This window comes from Lipotes vexillifer, unplaced genomic scaffold, assembly GCF_000442215.2.
Source record: "Lipotes vexillifer unplaced genomic scaffold, Lipotes_vexillifer_v1.1 scaffold393, whole genome shotgun sequence".
Lineage (NCBI taxonomy): Eukaryota > Metazoa > Chordata > Mammalia > Artiodactyla > Lipotidae > Lipotes > Lipotes vexillifer.
In genome coordinates, this window is record NW_006774564.1 from 2,808,281 (window position 1) to 2,823,199 (window position 14,919).

A 14,919-nucleotide genomic window follows, 5' to 3' on the forward strand; every position below is an offset into this window, starting at 1 on the left:
GAGAGGCCCGCGTACCGCAAAAAAAAAAAAAAAAAAAAAATGTAGATCAATGTTATATTCAAGAACTGTTGTTACTAATTAGAATGTTGACTGCATACTCAATAAGATGCCTGTGTGTTTATCTTTACCTAGAAAAGTAGAAGGTGAAATCTTCACGTTGGAGATGCTACTTGAAGATTTTAAAGAGAAAATTAATAAAGGCAAATATACTTCAGCTGTCTCTCTTCCCGTGAGTTCTCAAATCAACCTGGATGACTTGTCATCCACATCCTCTCCATCCTCAAATGAGGTAATATAGCAGCCTACAGCCTAATTTCATGCCAAGAGAAACGGTTTTTATGTATTTATAGAATCCTAATTAATGGAATCACTGAATTCTATCTTAACATTTCATGAAAATTTAACTTTCCAAAGGCCTATGAATCGTATTATTTAAAGTGGAACCAGCTTTTAAGAATTAGAAGCTATTTCAAGTGTTGGTTTTTGAAATATCTTATTGGTTTAGGATGTAACAATGCAGCTTAAACGGATGAACTGCTAAAGAGCTATTTCTTCTGGATGAATAGTAACATTTTTTGTAGATCTTGCATGCCTGGAAGAAATAATTTTTCTTCTTAATAGTTTTGTACTATTTCTGCTACATAAAGAATGACACACTCAGTGAAAGAACCATTTCTCATGAGTCCACTTCTACATTTTCTTTCTCTCAAGTTAAATTCTTTTGGATTGTCTACATATGCAAAACCAGGAATTCAAATCAATTACCAGTGTCTTTCTATAGTACTTTTTGTAACCTCAACTATCAGAACATTTCAGAATACATGAAAATTCTGACAAATGGAATCATCTGGATAATTGCCTTAAATTGACTGTATTTGAAGACACAGCCTGTGGCTGTTATTCAAAACTTGAATAGGTTTTTGTCAGAGTTTTAGGACAGGATATTGAAGGTTATATAAATATTAGCCCTTCCAAACAAGTATGTTTGCCTCCTCAAAACCCTTACCTGCCTGGCAAAATCCCATTCATTCAAGGCCCATCTTCAGAGTTAGCCCATTTATATAACCTTGATGCATAGCCGCCCACTCCAGGAAGGATTCTTCACCCCAGCCTCTGTGCCCCCATAGCATCATGTCTCATTTGTCCTTGTGCCTTTGTACCCATCTTTGTAGCCTGAACAACTGACTAAATGCCTGGTATGGAGTGAATACTCAGTATAGTAAACTCTGCGCCACTGTGGATTTAACAAATGATCCCCAAGGTTCGCAGCTGGTTCTCTCTCTAATCCTGAACCGAAATTAGCTTCAACACGGTGTGAGTGAGCCTAGTGAGGCAGCCCAGACTCCTGCTCAGCACTCCCGTCAGGTCTGGGTTTGCTCTTCTTAACTGGCCGCAAGTGTATAGCAACTGTTGTGAGATGATGAGGACTCTATAACTTTGTGATAAATAGCCCTGAAAAGAGAGTCTACCTCTAGTATTAACCATTCATTCAGTAAATATTTCTTGCTAAATGCTAGGCACTTTTCTAGGTATTGGGGATACAATATAAACAAGGTAAACAAACACCTGCCCTCAAGATGCTTACATTTCCATTAGGGACACATACAACGAACAGATAAAATTAACATGGAATTACAGAATGTTAAAAGTGCTATGTAGGTGCAAGTAATAATGCATTCCTTAGGACTGTGAAGCCAGACTGCCTGGGTTCAGATATCAATATGAGCTCTGTCATTAATCAGCTTTGTGACCTTCAGAAAGTTATATAAACTCTCTGTGCCTCAGTTTCCTCCTGTATAAAGTGAGGATAATAATATCTGCCTAAGCTTCCAACTCCTCTTTAGCAAAAAGTCTTTGCAAACTGTAAAGGTCTGAGCCAACGGAACTATTATGTCTACTATAATTTTGTCATTATCATTTTAGAGCCAGGGGTTTTTAATTCCATTATTTCTAATTCCTTTATAATGAAATATCTCAAAGCTGGCCCCCAGACCAGCAGCACTGGCTTCACCTGGCAGCTTCTTAGAAATTTTAATGATATTATTAGGACGTTTAAATGAGTTAATACACATACTTAAAACAGGGCCTGGCTCACAGTAAGCACATTACCTGGGTGTTAGGTACCGTGACAATTAGGTGATGGGATATGACCAAAAGTAACTCACAGTGGGAGGGTAGGGTCAGAGGTGAGATCTGAATTGAGTACTGGGGGATAAGAATGAGGTAGCTAAGTGAGGAGTCCGGGGAAAGGGACTCCAGGCAGGATGTGATGGTGCCTTAGGGGTGGTGTGGAAATGGAGAACCCATTTTGAGTTACCTCCTGTGCAACAGCAGCCCTAATGGCAAGTCCCTCTATGCGGCTCCCCAGTTACCCAAGGAGCACCCTGGCCGTCCTGCGTGGCGCCGGAGCCATGTGGGTGAGAGGGGACAGGGCGCCACCCCCACCCCCCACTGGCACAGACACAGGAGGCCCCCTCTTCCGAGGAACTTGACAGGCTGGTCCCACAGCCCAGCAAAGAGGGCAGCGACGGGCCCCTCCCGAGAGTCCGAGAAGGGAGACGTGGACTTGGACCACCGCTTCCACCTCCGGGAGCCTGGCTTCCTTGGGGGCCCTCTCTCCGTAGAGACGCCCAGGGGAGGGAGGGTGGGAAAAGGGCAAGTGGTCACTTGGTCCCACTGTCCCAGGAGTGCTGAAATTAAATTCCCAGTGACTCTTCACCAGATTAAACAAAAGCCAAATAATCCCCCGAAGTGGGGCGCCCAGGTAGCTCAATAACTGACTCTAAAATTCAAACTGCTTTTTTTAAAAAAAAAACTAGACTAACCAGATCAAATGACCATGAGGTTGTCTTCGGCTTCCGGAGTAACGTCCTGCAGCCCCGTCCTGGCTCTGGTTCATTGCCTTGGCTCTTTAACCAACCAGTATGGCTGAACGTGACTCTGAAATTGGCATAATTAAGATCACTTGGCTCTTACACTAACCGGCACCCTGGGTGTTAGTGCTGGTGAGAGCTGCCTGTATTGCTAAACCTCTCCACTCTTTCAGAACTCAGGAGAAACCTGCCTGAGGTACCTGTTCTAGATCAGGGCTTCTGCAACTGCAGTCTGCCGTGGACTCACCTGCAGAGCTTACTGAAACGCTGGATTTGATTCGGTAGGTCTGGGGTGAGCCTGCAAATCTGCATTTCTAACAAGCTCCCAGGTGATGTCAATGCTGCTGGTCTGCGGACCACACTTTGAGATGATTTCATTACAAAGGAATTGGAAATACTGGGATTAAAAGCCCTGGGTCTAAAATAATAATGACAAAATTATAATAAGCAATAAACAGTAATAATTCTGTTGGTTCGGAGTTTTGCTGTTTGCATAGGCTTTTTGCAGAAGAAAAATTGGAAGCTTAGAAAGGTGAAGAGATTTGCCCAGTGCAAATGACAGGAGACACTGGATCCCAGGTCTCCCAGTTCAGGCGGAGGGCACCACCCCTACATTCTGCTAATGTAAATCTGCCTTAACTGTGAAGTGCGGAGATACTCCCTGAAGGCCCAGAAGTAATAAAACACAGGGGAACAATGAAGCAAAAAAAACCTCATTATTTTTTAAATTATAAAAGCGATACAGGCTTATAGCAAAAAAATCAGAAAATAGAGAAAAGTATACAGAGGAACATTTCACTGACAGAAAAACCACTGCTAATATTTTAGGGTATATCTGGACTTTTTTTTTCTCTGATACACATACACGTTTTTACAAAAATGGGATCATACATGTAATTGGGGGCTTTTTAAAGAATTTTTGATGTGGACCATTTTTAAAGACTTTACTGAATTTGTTACAATATTGCTTCTGTTTTACGTTTTGGATTTTTGGCCGAGAGGCATGTGGGATCTTAGCTCCCCGACCAGGGATTGAACCCACGCCCCCTGCATTAGAAGGCGAAGTCTTAACCACCGGACCGCCAGGGAAGTCCCCATACATGTATTGTTTGAGGATATGCTTTTTACATTTAACATTATATTGTGGGCCTCTCAAAAGTTACTGAATAAACCTACAGCTTCATTTTTAAGGACTGCATTGTATTTCATTGTATGGGTGTACCCTGATTCATTAAACCAATCCCTTATTGATGGACATTTAGTTTTTTCCATTTCTTTGATATTAGAAACACTGCTTCAGTAAAATCATTTTATATGCAAACCTTTGGCCATAGTTGATTAGTTCCTTTGAATAAAAACCTAGGATTGCAGTTAATGGTTCAAAAGATACACAGTGAAAATTTGGATAAACTGGCCTTTAGCAAAGTGGTGCCCACAACAGTGCCTGGGAGTGAAGGTGCCTTCCAACCTGAGCCAAACCAGGGTATCTGTTTTCTTTTTCTCTCCAACCTTTGCTAAAGTGATAAATGAAAACTGATACCTCATTGTGTTAATTTGTATTCCTTTGACTATTTGTGAAATTTACCCATTTTCATATGTTTCTTGGCCATTTCCACCACCTCTTTAACAATATCAACATTTCAACTAATGTTTGCAAAACTGAAACCACAGTAAATCTTTTTAAGAAAGGCAGACAACTTGGAAAATAGTAAGAGCAAACACTGTTCAGGATTAAGATTTTTATCATACAAAGTTGCTCTGACAATGGCACGAAGGAGCAGTAGCTCTGTGGTTAAGGACACAAGTGTACGGGGAAAGGCTCAAATGCCAGCTCTGCCACTCACTCTGTGTGACCTTGCAAGCTGCTTAAATTCTCTGAGCCGCAGATTATTCATCACTAAAATGGGGACGACATGCCAGGATGGTGGTAAGGGATAAAGGAGGTGATATGAGAGGTACTTGGCACAAGGAGCAATCAACAAATGGTTGTTTTTATGAATAAGAAAACACTGAAACCCTCCAAAAAATTAATGGATAAAAGATTAGAACCAAAAGTCACAAGTAGGATATACAACTAATAAATAAACATATGGGGAAATGTTTATCTCCTTTAATAACAGAGGAAATGTGAATAACACAGGGAGCCACCCCTACTTTTTAAATTAACAAGAACATTTTCAAGGGATAACTCCTGATGCAGAGGAAGGTGTAGACAAACGAGTCACCAACATTGATGGCAGCTCTGTAATTCGTACAGCTTTGGTGGAAAGCAATTAGGCCACACGTATCATCACACAAGCACTTTCACAACCTTCGACCCAGACATTTCCTAAGGAAGTAATTCAAAATATAGAAAAAGCTGTCTGTACAATGATGCTTATTTCTCACTATTGTTTATAATGGTGAGAAAAGTACGTTTATTTTCTGTTTACATAAAGTGTAAAACCATAGTAAGGGTGGTGTCAGCCTTTTCAGTTCCATAGTGTGATTTTTTTGTGTGTGTTAAACAGGGACATATAAACAATCATTTAGGCCTCTAGATAGTCCCTAAACCTTGTTTTAATTCATAGTTGAATACATTGCTTTGGAAAGGCTTTTAGATTCTGCTAACCAGTGGTCAGATTGAAGGATTTAAAAATCATCTAAAATTGGTTCATCCTCTGGTGGAGCTTGGTGTAATTTGAAACTAAACGAAAGAGAAAACAGGGTGGGGAGAGTATTCTCTCATCTGTACTAGATTTTTAAATGTCTGGAGAAGGAAGGAAGTCAAGGCAGGGTGGAAGCTTTCTTTCTCTAAGCCCCAGGCCGTTACAGCACAGGCCCCACTGAGCCAGAAATCAGAGTGGAGGAGTCCTGAGATGGTGAGTTTGGCGGGGTCCGCGCGGCTTGCTGGGCTGCGCCTGAGCAGCCGAGGGGTGACTCACTTCCTCGGTCACATCCACATCTGTGTGTGCTCTGTGGTGCAGGAGGAGCCTAACAATGCTTCGGGGAGGCAGGACAGCACAGAGATGACCGGTGCAAGCTGTGCCTTCTGCCACCGGGTCCTTGAATGGTGAGGGCTTCCAGCTGCTAAATTCCCAGGGTGGGTGGGAGCCGGTCCTGGGATAGTAACTCCAGTGAGGATGGGCATCAACTAACTGAACAGATGCCAGCAGCCACGGGCCGAGTTATAGAATCGCAGATCTCAGGGCTGGACACGCAGCCCGGTCTCCCTCCCAACTGACAAATCCCTGTAGCAGCGGCTCTCAACTGCGGAGAGCATCAGCCTTACCAGGGGACTTGAAAATAATGCACATGCCTCAGCCCCACCTACTGTATCAGCCTCCCCGGGGTGAAGCCCCGGTGGGAATCTTTTTTTAATATTTATTTATTTATTTGTTTGTTTTGGCAGCGTTGGGTCTTCGTTGCTGCACGTGGGCTTTCTCTAGTTCCGGCAAGCGGGGGCTACTCTTCATTGTGGTGCGTGGGCTTCCCATTGCGGCGGCTTCTCTTGTTGCGGAGCACGGGCTCTAGGCGCGCAGGCTTCAGTAGTTGTGGCGCACGGGCTTAGTTGCTCTGCAGCATGTGGGATCTTCCCGGACCAGGGCTCGAACCCGTGTCTCCTGCATTGGCAGGCGGATTCTTAACCACTGAAGCCACCAGGGAAGCCCAGGAATCTTTCTTTTAAATCTCCCCAGATGATTCTGATAGGCCTCTTGGTTAAGAATCATGACCACAGTGTATGGAAGGTGGTTTGGCCTTTAGGCTCCCTTTGAACCTTGCCCATATGGGAAATTATTATACACCACTGTGTACCAGCTTGCAGCCTCACTACTCTCTCCTCACAATGAACGAAAACTTACCCTGTTGGGTCCCACCTCTGCCCCCCAATCCCACCGGAAATAAGCCTAATTCCGTGTCCCAGGGTTTACTTCTCCACATCCTTCAGCAAGAAATCTTCCAGAGGTGACAAGCTGTAAATCGGGTAAAAAGCTGTAGATGTGAAATCCTAAGGAGAAATTCTTAATGGTTTTGAAACACTCTTTGGTCAGCTGTTAGCCCACGTGGATTCAGAATCATTTATTTGAAGCTTCTATCAGTCAGCAAGAGGTGCCTCCTCCAAGCTTGAGAGGCACTGTGGACTGGAGCCAAAGCTTGGCTAATTGACCTTAGGAAGGTGGAGAGGCAAGGAGGGCGGGGCTGTTTAGCCACCACTATTACCTGAACATAATGGATTCTAATAGAGGCAGATGACAAGGTCTGAAAGACTGAAGTTTCCTGTTGGAAAGCATGCCAGCACGGAATGAGCACTTGTCATAAGCGTCCTATTGAGTTTCCGCCCTCTAAAAAAAGAAACAGCATGGTTTTGTGGTTAAATATCCGTGTGTCATCTGGTGTGGACCATTATTTTAAACCAACATGTCCATCATCAGCTTTGACTCTCCTTTCAATACAAAGGTCACAAATGATGCCAAATCCCTGAGTCATCCCAGATCCACTATTTTTTTTTTATTGAATTAAAACCTATGTTTTGACATTTTTTTTTAGGTTTCAGTAAGTATAATAAAAATAGTTTGACATTAAAAAAACATTTTGATTAAGCTTTCAAGGTACTAAATATTTCTCTCCCAAATTCGTAGTCTAGACTTCACAGAACCACTAAACTACCAAGACAGGGACTGGTGCTCTAGACTACATTTTCTCTTTTATAATGAACAAGATGGACGGCAAAACACAACCAAGTGTAAAATCAGATCTAACAGTAAATCAACTGCTGGGGTGTGATGTGGTGATATGCATGATTTATAAATTGAAATCTTGGTAAACTATATCATCCCTGAGGAATTAATTGAACAGAGGGCTATATATACTCTTTACTATTTTAGAAGATTAGCTCTCTCTCAAATGGGATATGTTCTTTATTTAGCCTACTGATATATGTACTGTTTGAAGGATATTTATATATATGCAGATAAATAACATATATACTACATGTAAAATGCTTATCCCTTAATGTCTGATGCAGAATTTTGGATTTAAGAGTACACTTCAGCTACTTGGTCTTGTTGAAAAACTGTCTTCTCAAGTAGAACCGCCCTTAACTGTTTTTGGCAAGAAGATTTTAACTGAAGTTTGCACAAAGAAGTTTAAAAGAGGCAGAAAAAGAAAGTCATGTGTTGGACTAAACTCACTTGAGTGCCATCCAACTTTTCCACTTTGGAGAGCAGATGTTCAAATGCCCCAGAGGAGGAGGGTGGAGACAGAAAATGAGGTGTGAGTAAATATGTGACTCACGAGGAGAGCATATTTTTCCAAGAGGGAAAGGGCCTGGCTTCTCAGCCCCCAACCTCACAAACTCCAAGCACGGCACCTCTCTCCACCAGCAGCAGGCCCAGGCACAGTGGGACATGCACACATTTGCAAGCAAGGCCTGAGGCTCAAACTCCATCCCCGGGAATCAGTCTCATTCCTGACTCACTGGCTACATCCAGGACATCTTGGGCTATACATCCAGGACATCTTGGGCACAGTGCCCTCCAGGCTAAGAACAAGCAACGTTCCCTAGGGGCTATTATAGTATTCCAGGGGCTGAGCTAGAGCTTTCTTAAGAATTGCTATCAACTAAAATTCCTTTGGAGGAGTTAGAATTTCTGTGAAGGAGGGAGACAGAAGCTACAGACAAGTCGGAGGAAGTGTCCCGGTAAATGACCATCGGAGGGCATCTTTCTGATGCCCCCTGGTGGCCTTGCACAGCTAAAATTAACCCCACATGCTCTCATAGCCTTTAGCCCTGTAGACACTGGACAAAATCCACCTTGCTGGAATTTTCGGATCGCTCAGCTTGTGCTTATGGATCCAAAGCCACGTGATCTGGTACTGACATGTAGTACAGCTTCCTCCCCTGGTAAGAACTGATTTTGAGACAATGAATTGAACTCCAAATTTTATAATTCCATACTTCAAATTTCAATATTGTTTATGTGTATCACGACTAGATATTATCCTCAGGGAAACAAAACAGATTTACTTTTAATGTTTGGTATGCATGTTCTTTTCAGGCCAAATTGTGCTGGGTGCACTTTCTCACGGGGAAGCTCTCAAACAGGCAGGCAGAGGAATAGCTGTGTTAAGGATGACATGCATCCTCCATCATTCCAGGCTCTGACATAAGAAATTTCACATTTCAGTTTTACCAGACCTCTCACTATCGGTATTAGCAGTATACTAAAAGTTTATGGGATTTTATGCACCTTTTTTAGGAAGCAAAAAATGGAGAAAAAAGGCCACAGAGGAATCAACCGTGGAAGGTTTCCTGTTGCCATTCAAGACAAGGCACGGCACCCAGACTCAGTTCTCGGTAAGTTGAGGGGTCTGGGGCCAGTCGTCATGATCCACAAGGGTGTGGACAACACCCTTGGGGTCCGCTCACTGCCAGCAGACCATGTGCCACATCAAATAGCTTTACTTAGACTAGGGTGTTGCACGTTGGTTATTATTATTATTGTTGCAAAATGTAAAGAAGTAATAATGAATTGATTCAAATGAGATGTGGTCAAGCAGGGTGAAAGTGCCCACACCTGTCTCTGCCTGGAGTCACAGGGCTCCGTGACTCAGCCACGAGGCAGCCTCAGTTTTGCGTGGCAGCCCCCCAGTAAGACCCGTAATCTGCACCTTGGGAGCTCCCCCGCAACGGGACAGTTGCTGCTGACTTGTCCATACTCATTTCATAGGAGCAAAGCAAGTTAGAGCGGGGAGCAAACCCAGAGAGCACCAGTGCATGGAATCCAATGAGTTTTAGTCATAGGGGGCCTTCTCCAAAGATAATTTAAGCAGAAAAACATCCCCTGGCAGGACTGCCCTGGGTGAGGATGAGGTGGAGTTGAGGCCTGCTGGCTTAGGTAGCTCCTGAGAAGAAAATCAGAGGCCGAGCCTAATCTACCCAGTTTATACAGCAGGAAGCTGGGGGCCAGAGAGCTAACCAGGCTTGCTTTTTCCTTCAACTCAGTATTCTTCCTGTTATGTCGCATTTGGTTCTATTTCTTCTCTGTAGATGACACATTTTCTAATAATAATAGTAGGTTTAATCGATCGAACACTTACTGTATACCAGACACCAGAACAGAGTAGAGATTTTCAAAGTGTGGTCAGAGGGCCCCTGGGGGGCCGTGAGGTCCTCTCTTTTCTGTGCAAGAACAATATTGCAACAGACAGAATGGAGATATGGCTATAAAGTCCAGCTGCCTTCTGTTAAGCTAGATGTTTTAGAAATTTGCCAAAATGTAAAACACTGCCATTTTAATGATTTTTTTTCAAAAACAGCTATTTTTCATAAAAATGTTATTTTGTGAACATGAAGTGGATTATTACTGTTTTTAAATGACAAAGTATTTTTTAAATGCTTCAGTTTAAAATTCTAAAAAAAAAAAAAAAAAAGCTTTGAGACTGTCCATTCAGTCTTAGGAAAATCTGAATGATTATACACAGCAAAAATAACTTGTAATTTATAAATACCTCTCTACCAAGCCACATTCAGTTGACTGAATGTTGTATGACAGCTCTTCTCCAATGCAAGGGGAGGGTGGATTTTTACTACAGGTGTAAAAAATTTCATATATTATGATATATGATAAAAACTATAATAAGCAAAAGCTCTTTAGGGTTCTCAATTTTAAGAGTGTAAGTAAGAGTGTTCTGAAATTAAAGAACTGAGAACGGTTGACATATAGTATACATCACTTGACTATCATAATACCCCTGTAAGGTAGGAATTATTATCTTTATTTTATAGATAAGTAAATGGAAGCTTGGAGAAATTAAGTGACTTGCCAGGGTCAAAGAGCCTTGTGTGTTATCGCTGTGTAATGATGTATCCCAAACCTTAATGGCTCAAAACAACAAACATTTGCTATCTCATAGTTTCTGCAGGTCAGGAATTTGGGAGCCATTTAGCTGGGTGGTTCAGGTTCAAGGTCTCTCATGAAGCTGCAGTCAAGATGTTGGCCAATACTGCCATCATCTGAAGGCTTGACTAGGGCTAGAGAATCTGCTTCCAAGATTGTTCACACACGTGGCCACTGGCAGGAGGTCTCAGTTCCTCACCATGTGGACCAAAAGGCTGCTTGAGTGTCATTAAGACAGGGCAGCCAGCTTCCCCCAGGCAAGTGATCCAAGAGAAAGACTGAGATGGAAGTTTCAATGTCTCTTATGACCTAATTTTGGAAGTTATACACCATCATTACCACTTTATTCTATTTGTTAGAAGCAAGTCACTAAGTTGTGAGCTGTCACAATCAAGGAGAGAGGAATTAGGCTCTATCCTTTGAAAAGCATGTTAAAGAATTTGTGGACATACTGTCAACCAACATAGCCAATAAGTGGCAGAGCCAGGCTGCAAATCAGGCCTATCTGAACCCATGTCCTTTCTCCTGTACAACACAACCTTCCCAGGTGTAGCTCCTTCTTCCTCTATTTGTAATTTCCTTGACTTCTGGATTAGAAGGCATTCAATGACCATTGACTGAGATTTGGGAAAGAAAACATCCTTCCTAGAGCTCATTCCATTTGTGATTTACACTTTGGAAGATAATGTTACAAATGAGTGTAATCATGAATGCAGCAAGGCAGGTAGCATTGGCAGAAGCTTTGTCCCCAAGCCTCGTCTCTCCTGGAGCTAAGATGTTGCTTGGACACCCAAGTGTGATGTGCTCACCTGCCGGGCCCATGCTCCCACACTCTGGCCTAACCTGGAGAACTCCACTGCCCACAGCCTACCGAATAAGACTCAGACCTGCACCAGACACACATGCTCTCTACTGCTAGCCTCTCTGTGGTACTGATGAGGGCAAAGCTATGATTCAAGTTCCCATATGGACTTACGAACGTGATGTGAGGAAAACCATCTTTCCAGTTGCCTGGATGACAAAACACAAGCTCTTGGCCACCGCAGGGTCTAAGAAGAGAATGTGGATGTATCAGGGCTAATATGGAAAAATAACTACAAATGCAAGATCGTCTGATAATTCAATGGACGAAATTCTCACAGATCCATCCATTCAGAGGACCTTTACTAAACACCTACATGTGCTAGGCAAATCTTAAGACTTTCCTATCAGAATTGTTATCTATCAAAACACCTCTCAGTTGTCATAAGGGGAGTCCAAATGTCACCCCTAGGATGGCAACCCCCCTTGGTGAATTTCCCCTTGGGGAAATTCAACACTCTGGGGCCTAATGCATACCTTGCACCATCAGAGCTCTACTCTCCAGAGCATATTTTAGGACTATAATAAAAAAAACTCACACTTCCTTTGTGTAACTTGGGCTTTTTCAGGTTCTGATACAGGACTCAGCTGCTATTCTGCTTCTGGGACTGGACTGCAGAGTAATAAATGTGAGAACTGCAGCACTAAGATTCATAACTCCCAGAGAGTCTGCGGTAAAGCATTATCTAAAGGTGAGAGTGACTGGGCTGCCTCAGAAAACAAGGCATAAATGGGGACAGCTGTTGCTCCCAGGCAATGAGTTGTATTTTTAATCTTTTCTTTTTAGAATTTCATTACATATTCAACACCCCGGGACAGAATTTCTTTAATCACAGCAAAAGAAGTGCCTTTGCCCAGCTCCGCTATTTAAATGAAAATAAAAGTTCTTCACCTTGTAAGTACATCTTCTGCAAGATCCCATCTTTGTACACAACCTAATCTCCCTGCATGGGAGACCCATATCATACCACCCACTGCTTCCATATGGGGAGCTCCTGCCCTGTTTAGTCTGCCGCCAGGTCTCCAGCACTCATCTGACACTTCCACATCCAGCCCGACACCTGGATGGCAAGAGGCTGGGCTGGGACTGGGAGATATGCAATCCTAGCAGTAAAGGACTTTGAAAGTTACTAAGTGTTATACCAGTGAAAGTTGGTAACAAGTCATAAATATTTGCTGAACAAGTAACTGACTGAATAACTGCCACTATTATTGTTATTATTCAGAAGGGGCAAAAGCTTTAGATCTATCCCCACTAAAATTCAGCACATAAATAGACTATTTTACACTCCTTAAACATCATATTGCTAATTTCAATGCAAAATTTTGCTGTCTTTGGAACTAAGTAAAATCTCACAAACATTTATTTATAAAGATGAATAAAACATGGCTCCTTGGGCTTCCCTGGTGGCGCAGTGGTTGAGAGTCCGCCTGCCAATGCAGGGGACACGGGTTTGTGCCCGGTCCGGGAAGATCCCACATGCCGCGGAGCGGCTGGGCCCGTGAGCCATGGCCGCTGAGCCTGCGTGTCCAGAGCCTCTGCTCTGCAGCGGGAGAGGCCACAACGGTGAGAGGCCCATGTACCGCAAAAACAAACAAACAAAAAACCATGGCTCCTTCCTCCCAAGGAGTTTACAACCTATTGAGAGAAAGGAACTCCTACCCAAATAAGGAAAGTTCATGGAAAAATGTGATAAGAGCTAAGAGCACAGAGTGTGCTAAGGGAACACAAAGGAGGGAAGGGAACACCCTTGTCTTCCTTCTGAACGACAGCTGTGTCTGGTTCTCTGACATCCTTTCCTCATGGGTGAGTTCATACCTTCAGAGCGCTTTCTCTCCATCACTGGGGACAGGGCACCAGAGAGAATGTTTCTGATCTTTTACAACTGCCAATGTCCAAGACTAAAGAATGGTGTTTATCTGGCTGACCTCAGCTATGTCTCCGCTACTCACCCCCAGCTGCCAGATCCTCCAGTTGGATGTGTTCTGTTGAGACGACAGTCCCTAAGACTCTGCAGAAGCAACAGGCAGATTTCTTTACTATCGCCTTGGTTTTGGGGTCTACAGCCCACGAGACCTCTTATTCCAACATACGAATGAAGAAAGCAACTGAGTCACTTGAAATGTGATCTTGAACTCCATTAGTAAACATATAGTGGCCAAGAGGGTAGAAGTCCCAGGGAAGCATCTTTTGCTTGGTGTTAGGAACTTCCAGAACAGACAGAAAATGGAGCGGGCTATTGCAGGAGGTTGTGAGTCCCACCTGTAGACTGAGAGACAATGTACTTTGTCAGGATGTTGTAATCTGTAGACTATGAGAACTGGACCAGATGACCCTATGACCCTTTCCAACTCTGAATTTCTATGTTTCAAATAAAATCCACAACTATATTTGGAGGTGACCAAGGGGTTAAGACTGAGCTCATTAGTGCCTCTGTTCGTCATGACTTAAGTCTGGGTACAGCATGACTAAATTTGGACTTTCTGACTTCTGCCCTGCCTTCCGTGTCTCTCCCTGTTCCTTTGTCAAATGGGACCCTCCTGAGGGGGAGTGAAGCCAAGCTACTAGAGACCAGTGGATATGACAGGAGAATGAAGGAGAAAGAGGGGAAGATAGAGAAGAGAGGAGGAGAGGCCAGAGAAGGGGGAGAAGAGAGCCTCAGCGACAGAGAAGGCAGATTTGTTGGCTACTGACTTTCTTCTCTTCCTTCCCCTGGTGTTCTTCTTGTCTTCCATGGTGACATTTATCTTCTCTGTTTAGTCTCTATTTTCTGGAATTGTCTTAGTAACATAGTTTCTGACTCCTAGAATCCTTGCTCCTAAAGTGGAGAGGACTTCAGAAATCCATTCAGTTCAAACTCTTGGAAAATATTATCCCTCCATTTGCTAGATGAAGTTGAGCCCGTAGACATGCCCAGGTCACACAGCTAGCGCCAAGGGAACCTAGAGTCCTGGTCTCTTGTCTGCTAATAAAACTCCTTTTAAATGTTGAGTTTCTTTTCTTGAATTCAGAATACTCGATGGCTATTTTCCATGTTCCCTAGTTTTATTTACTTAGTAAAATTTTATGAAAGATTTCATTCATACAGAAAAGTTCAGGGAATGATACCCATATATCCACCATTTGGGGATCATTTTTGATGCTCTGAATCTGATCACAGCTAACATTTTTCAGCTCATTCAAAACCAAAATGGATCTGTTTCCAGAGTGCAAATTCAAAATCCTCTTATGATGAATGTGAACTCATACCAGGAAAGTAAGTATGATTAACAAAATGGCTACCCATTGTTTGGATGCATGCAAT

General features: G+C 43.0%; 1 protein-coding gene across 1 annotated transcript in view; it reads left to right on the top strand.

The window, feature by feature from the left end:
* Nucleotides 1-12,553, top strand: part of AKNAD1 (AKNA domain containing 1) — a 29,723-nt gene extending 17,170 nt beyond the window's left edge. The window contains 5 exon segments of the mRNA XM_007472048.1: nucleotides 133-289; nucleotides 5,840-5,925; nucleotides 9,113-9,210; nucleotides 12,184-12,306; nucleotides 12,402-12,553. Of these exon segments, the coding sequence (XP_007472110.1) occupies nucleotides 133-289; nucleotides 5,840-5,925; nucleotides 9,113-9,210; nucleotides 12,184-12,306; nucleotides 12,402-12,553 (616 nt within the window).
* The last annotated feature ends 2,366 nt before the right edge of the window (nucleotides 12,554-14,919 follow it).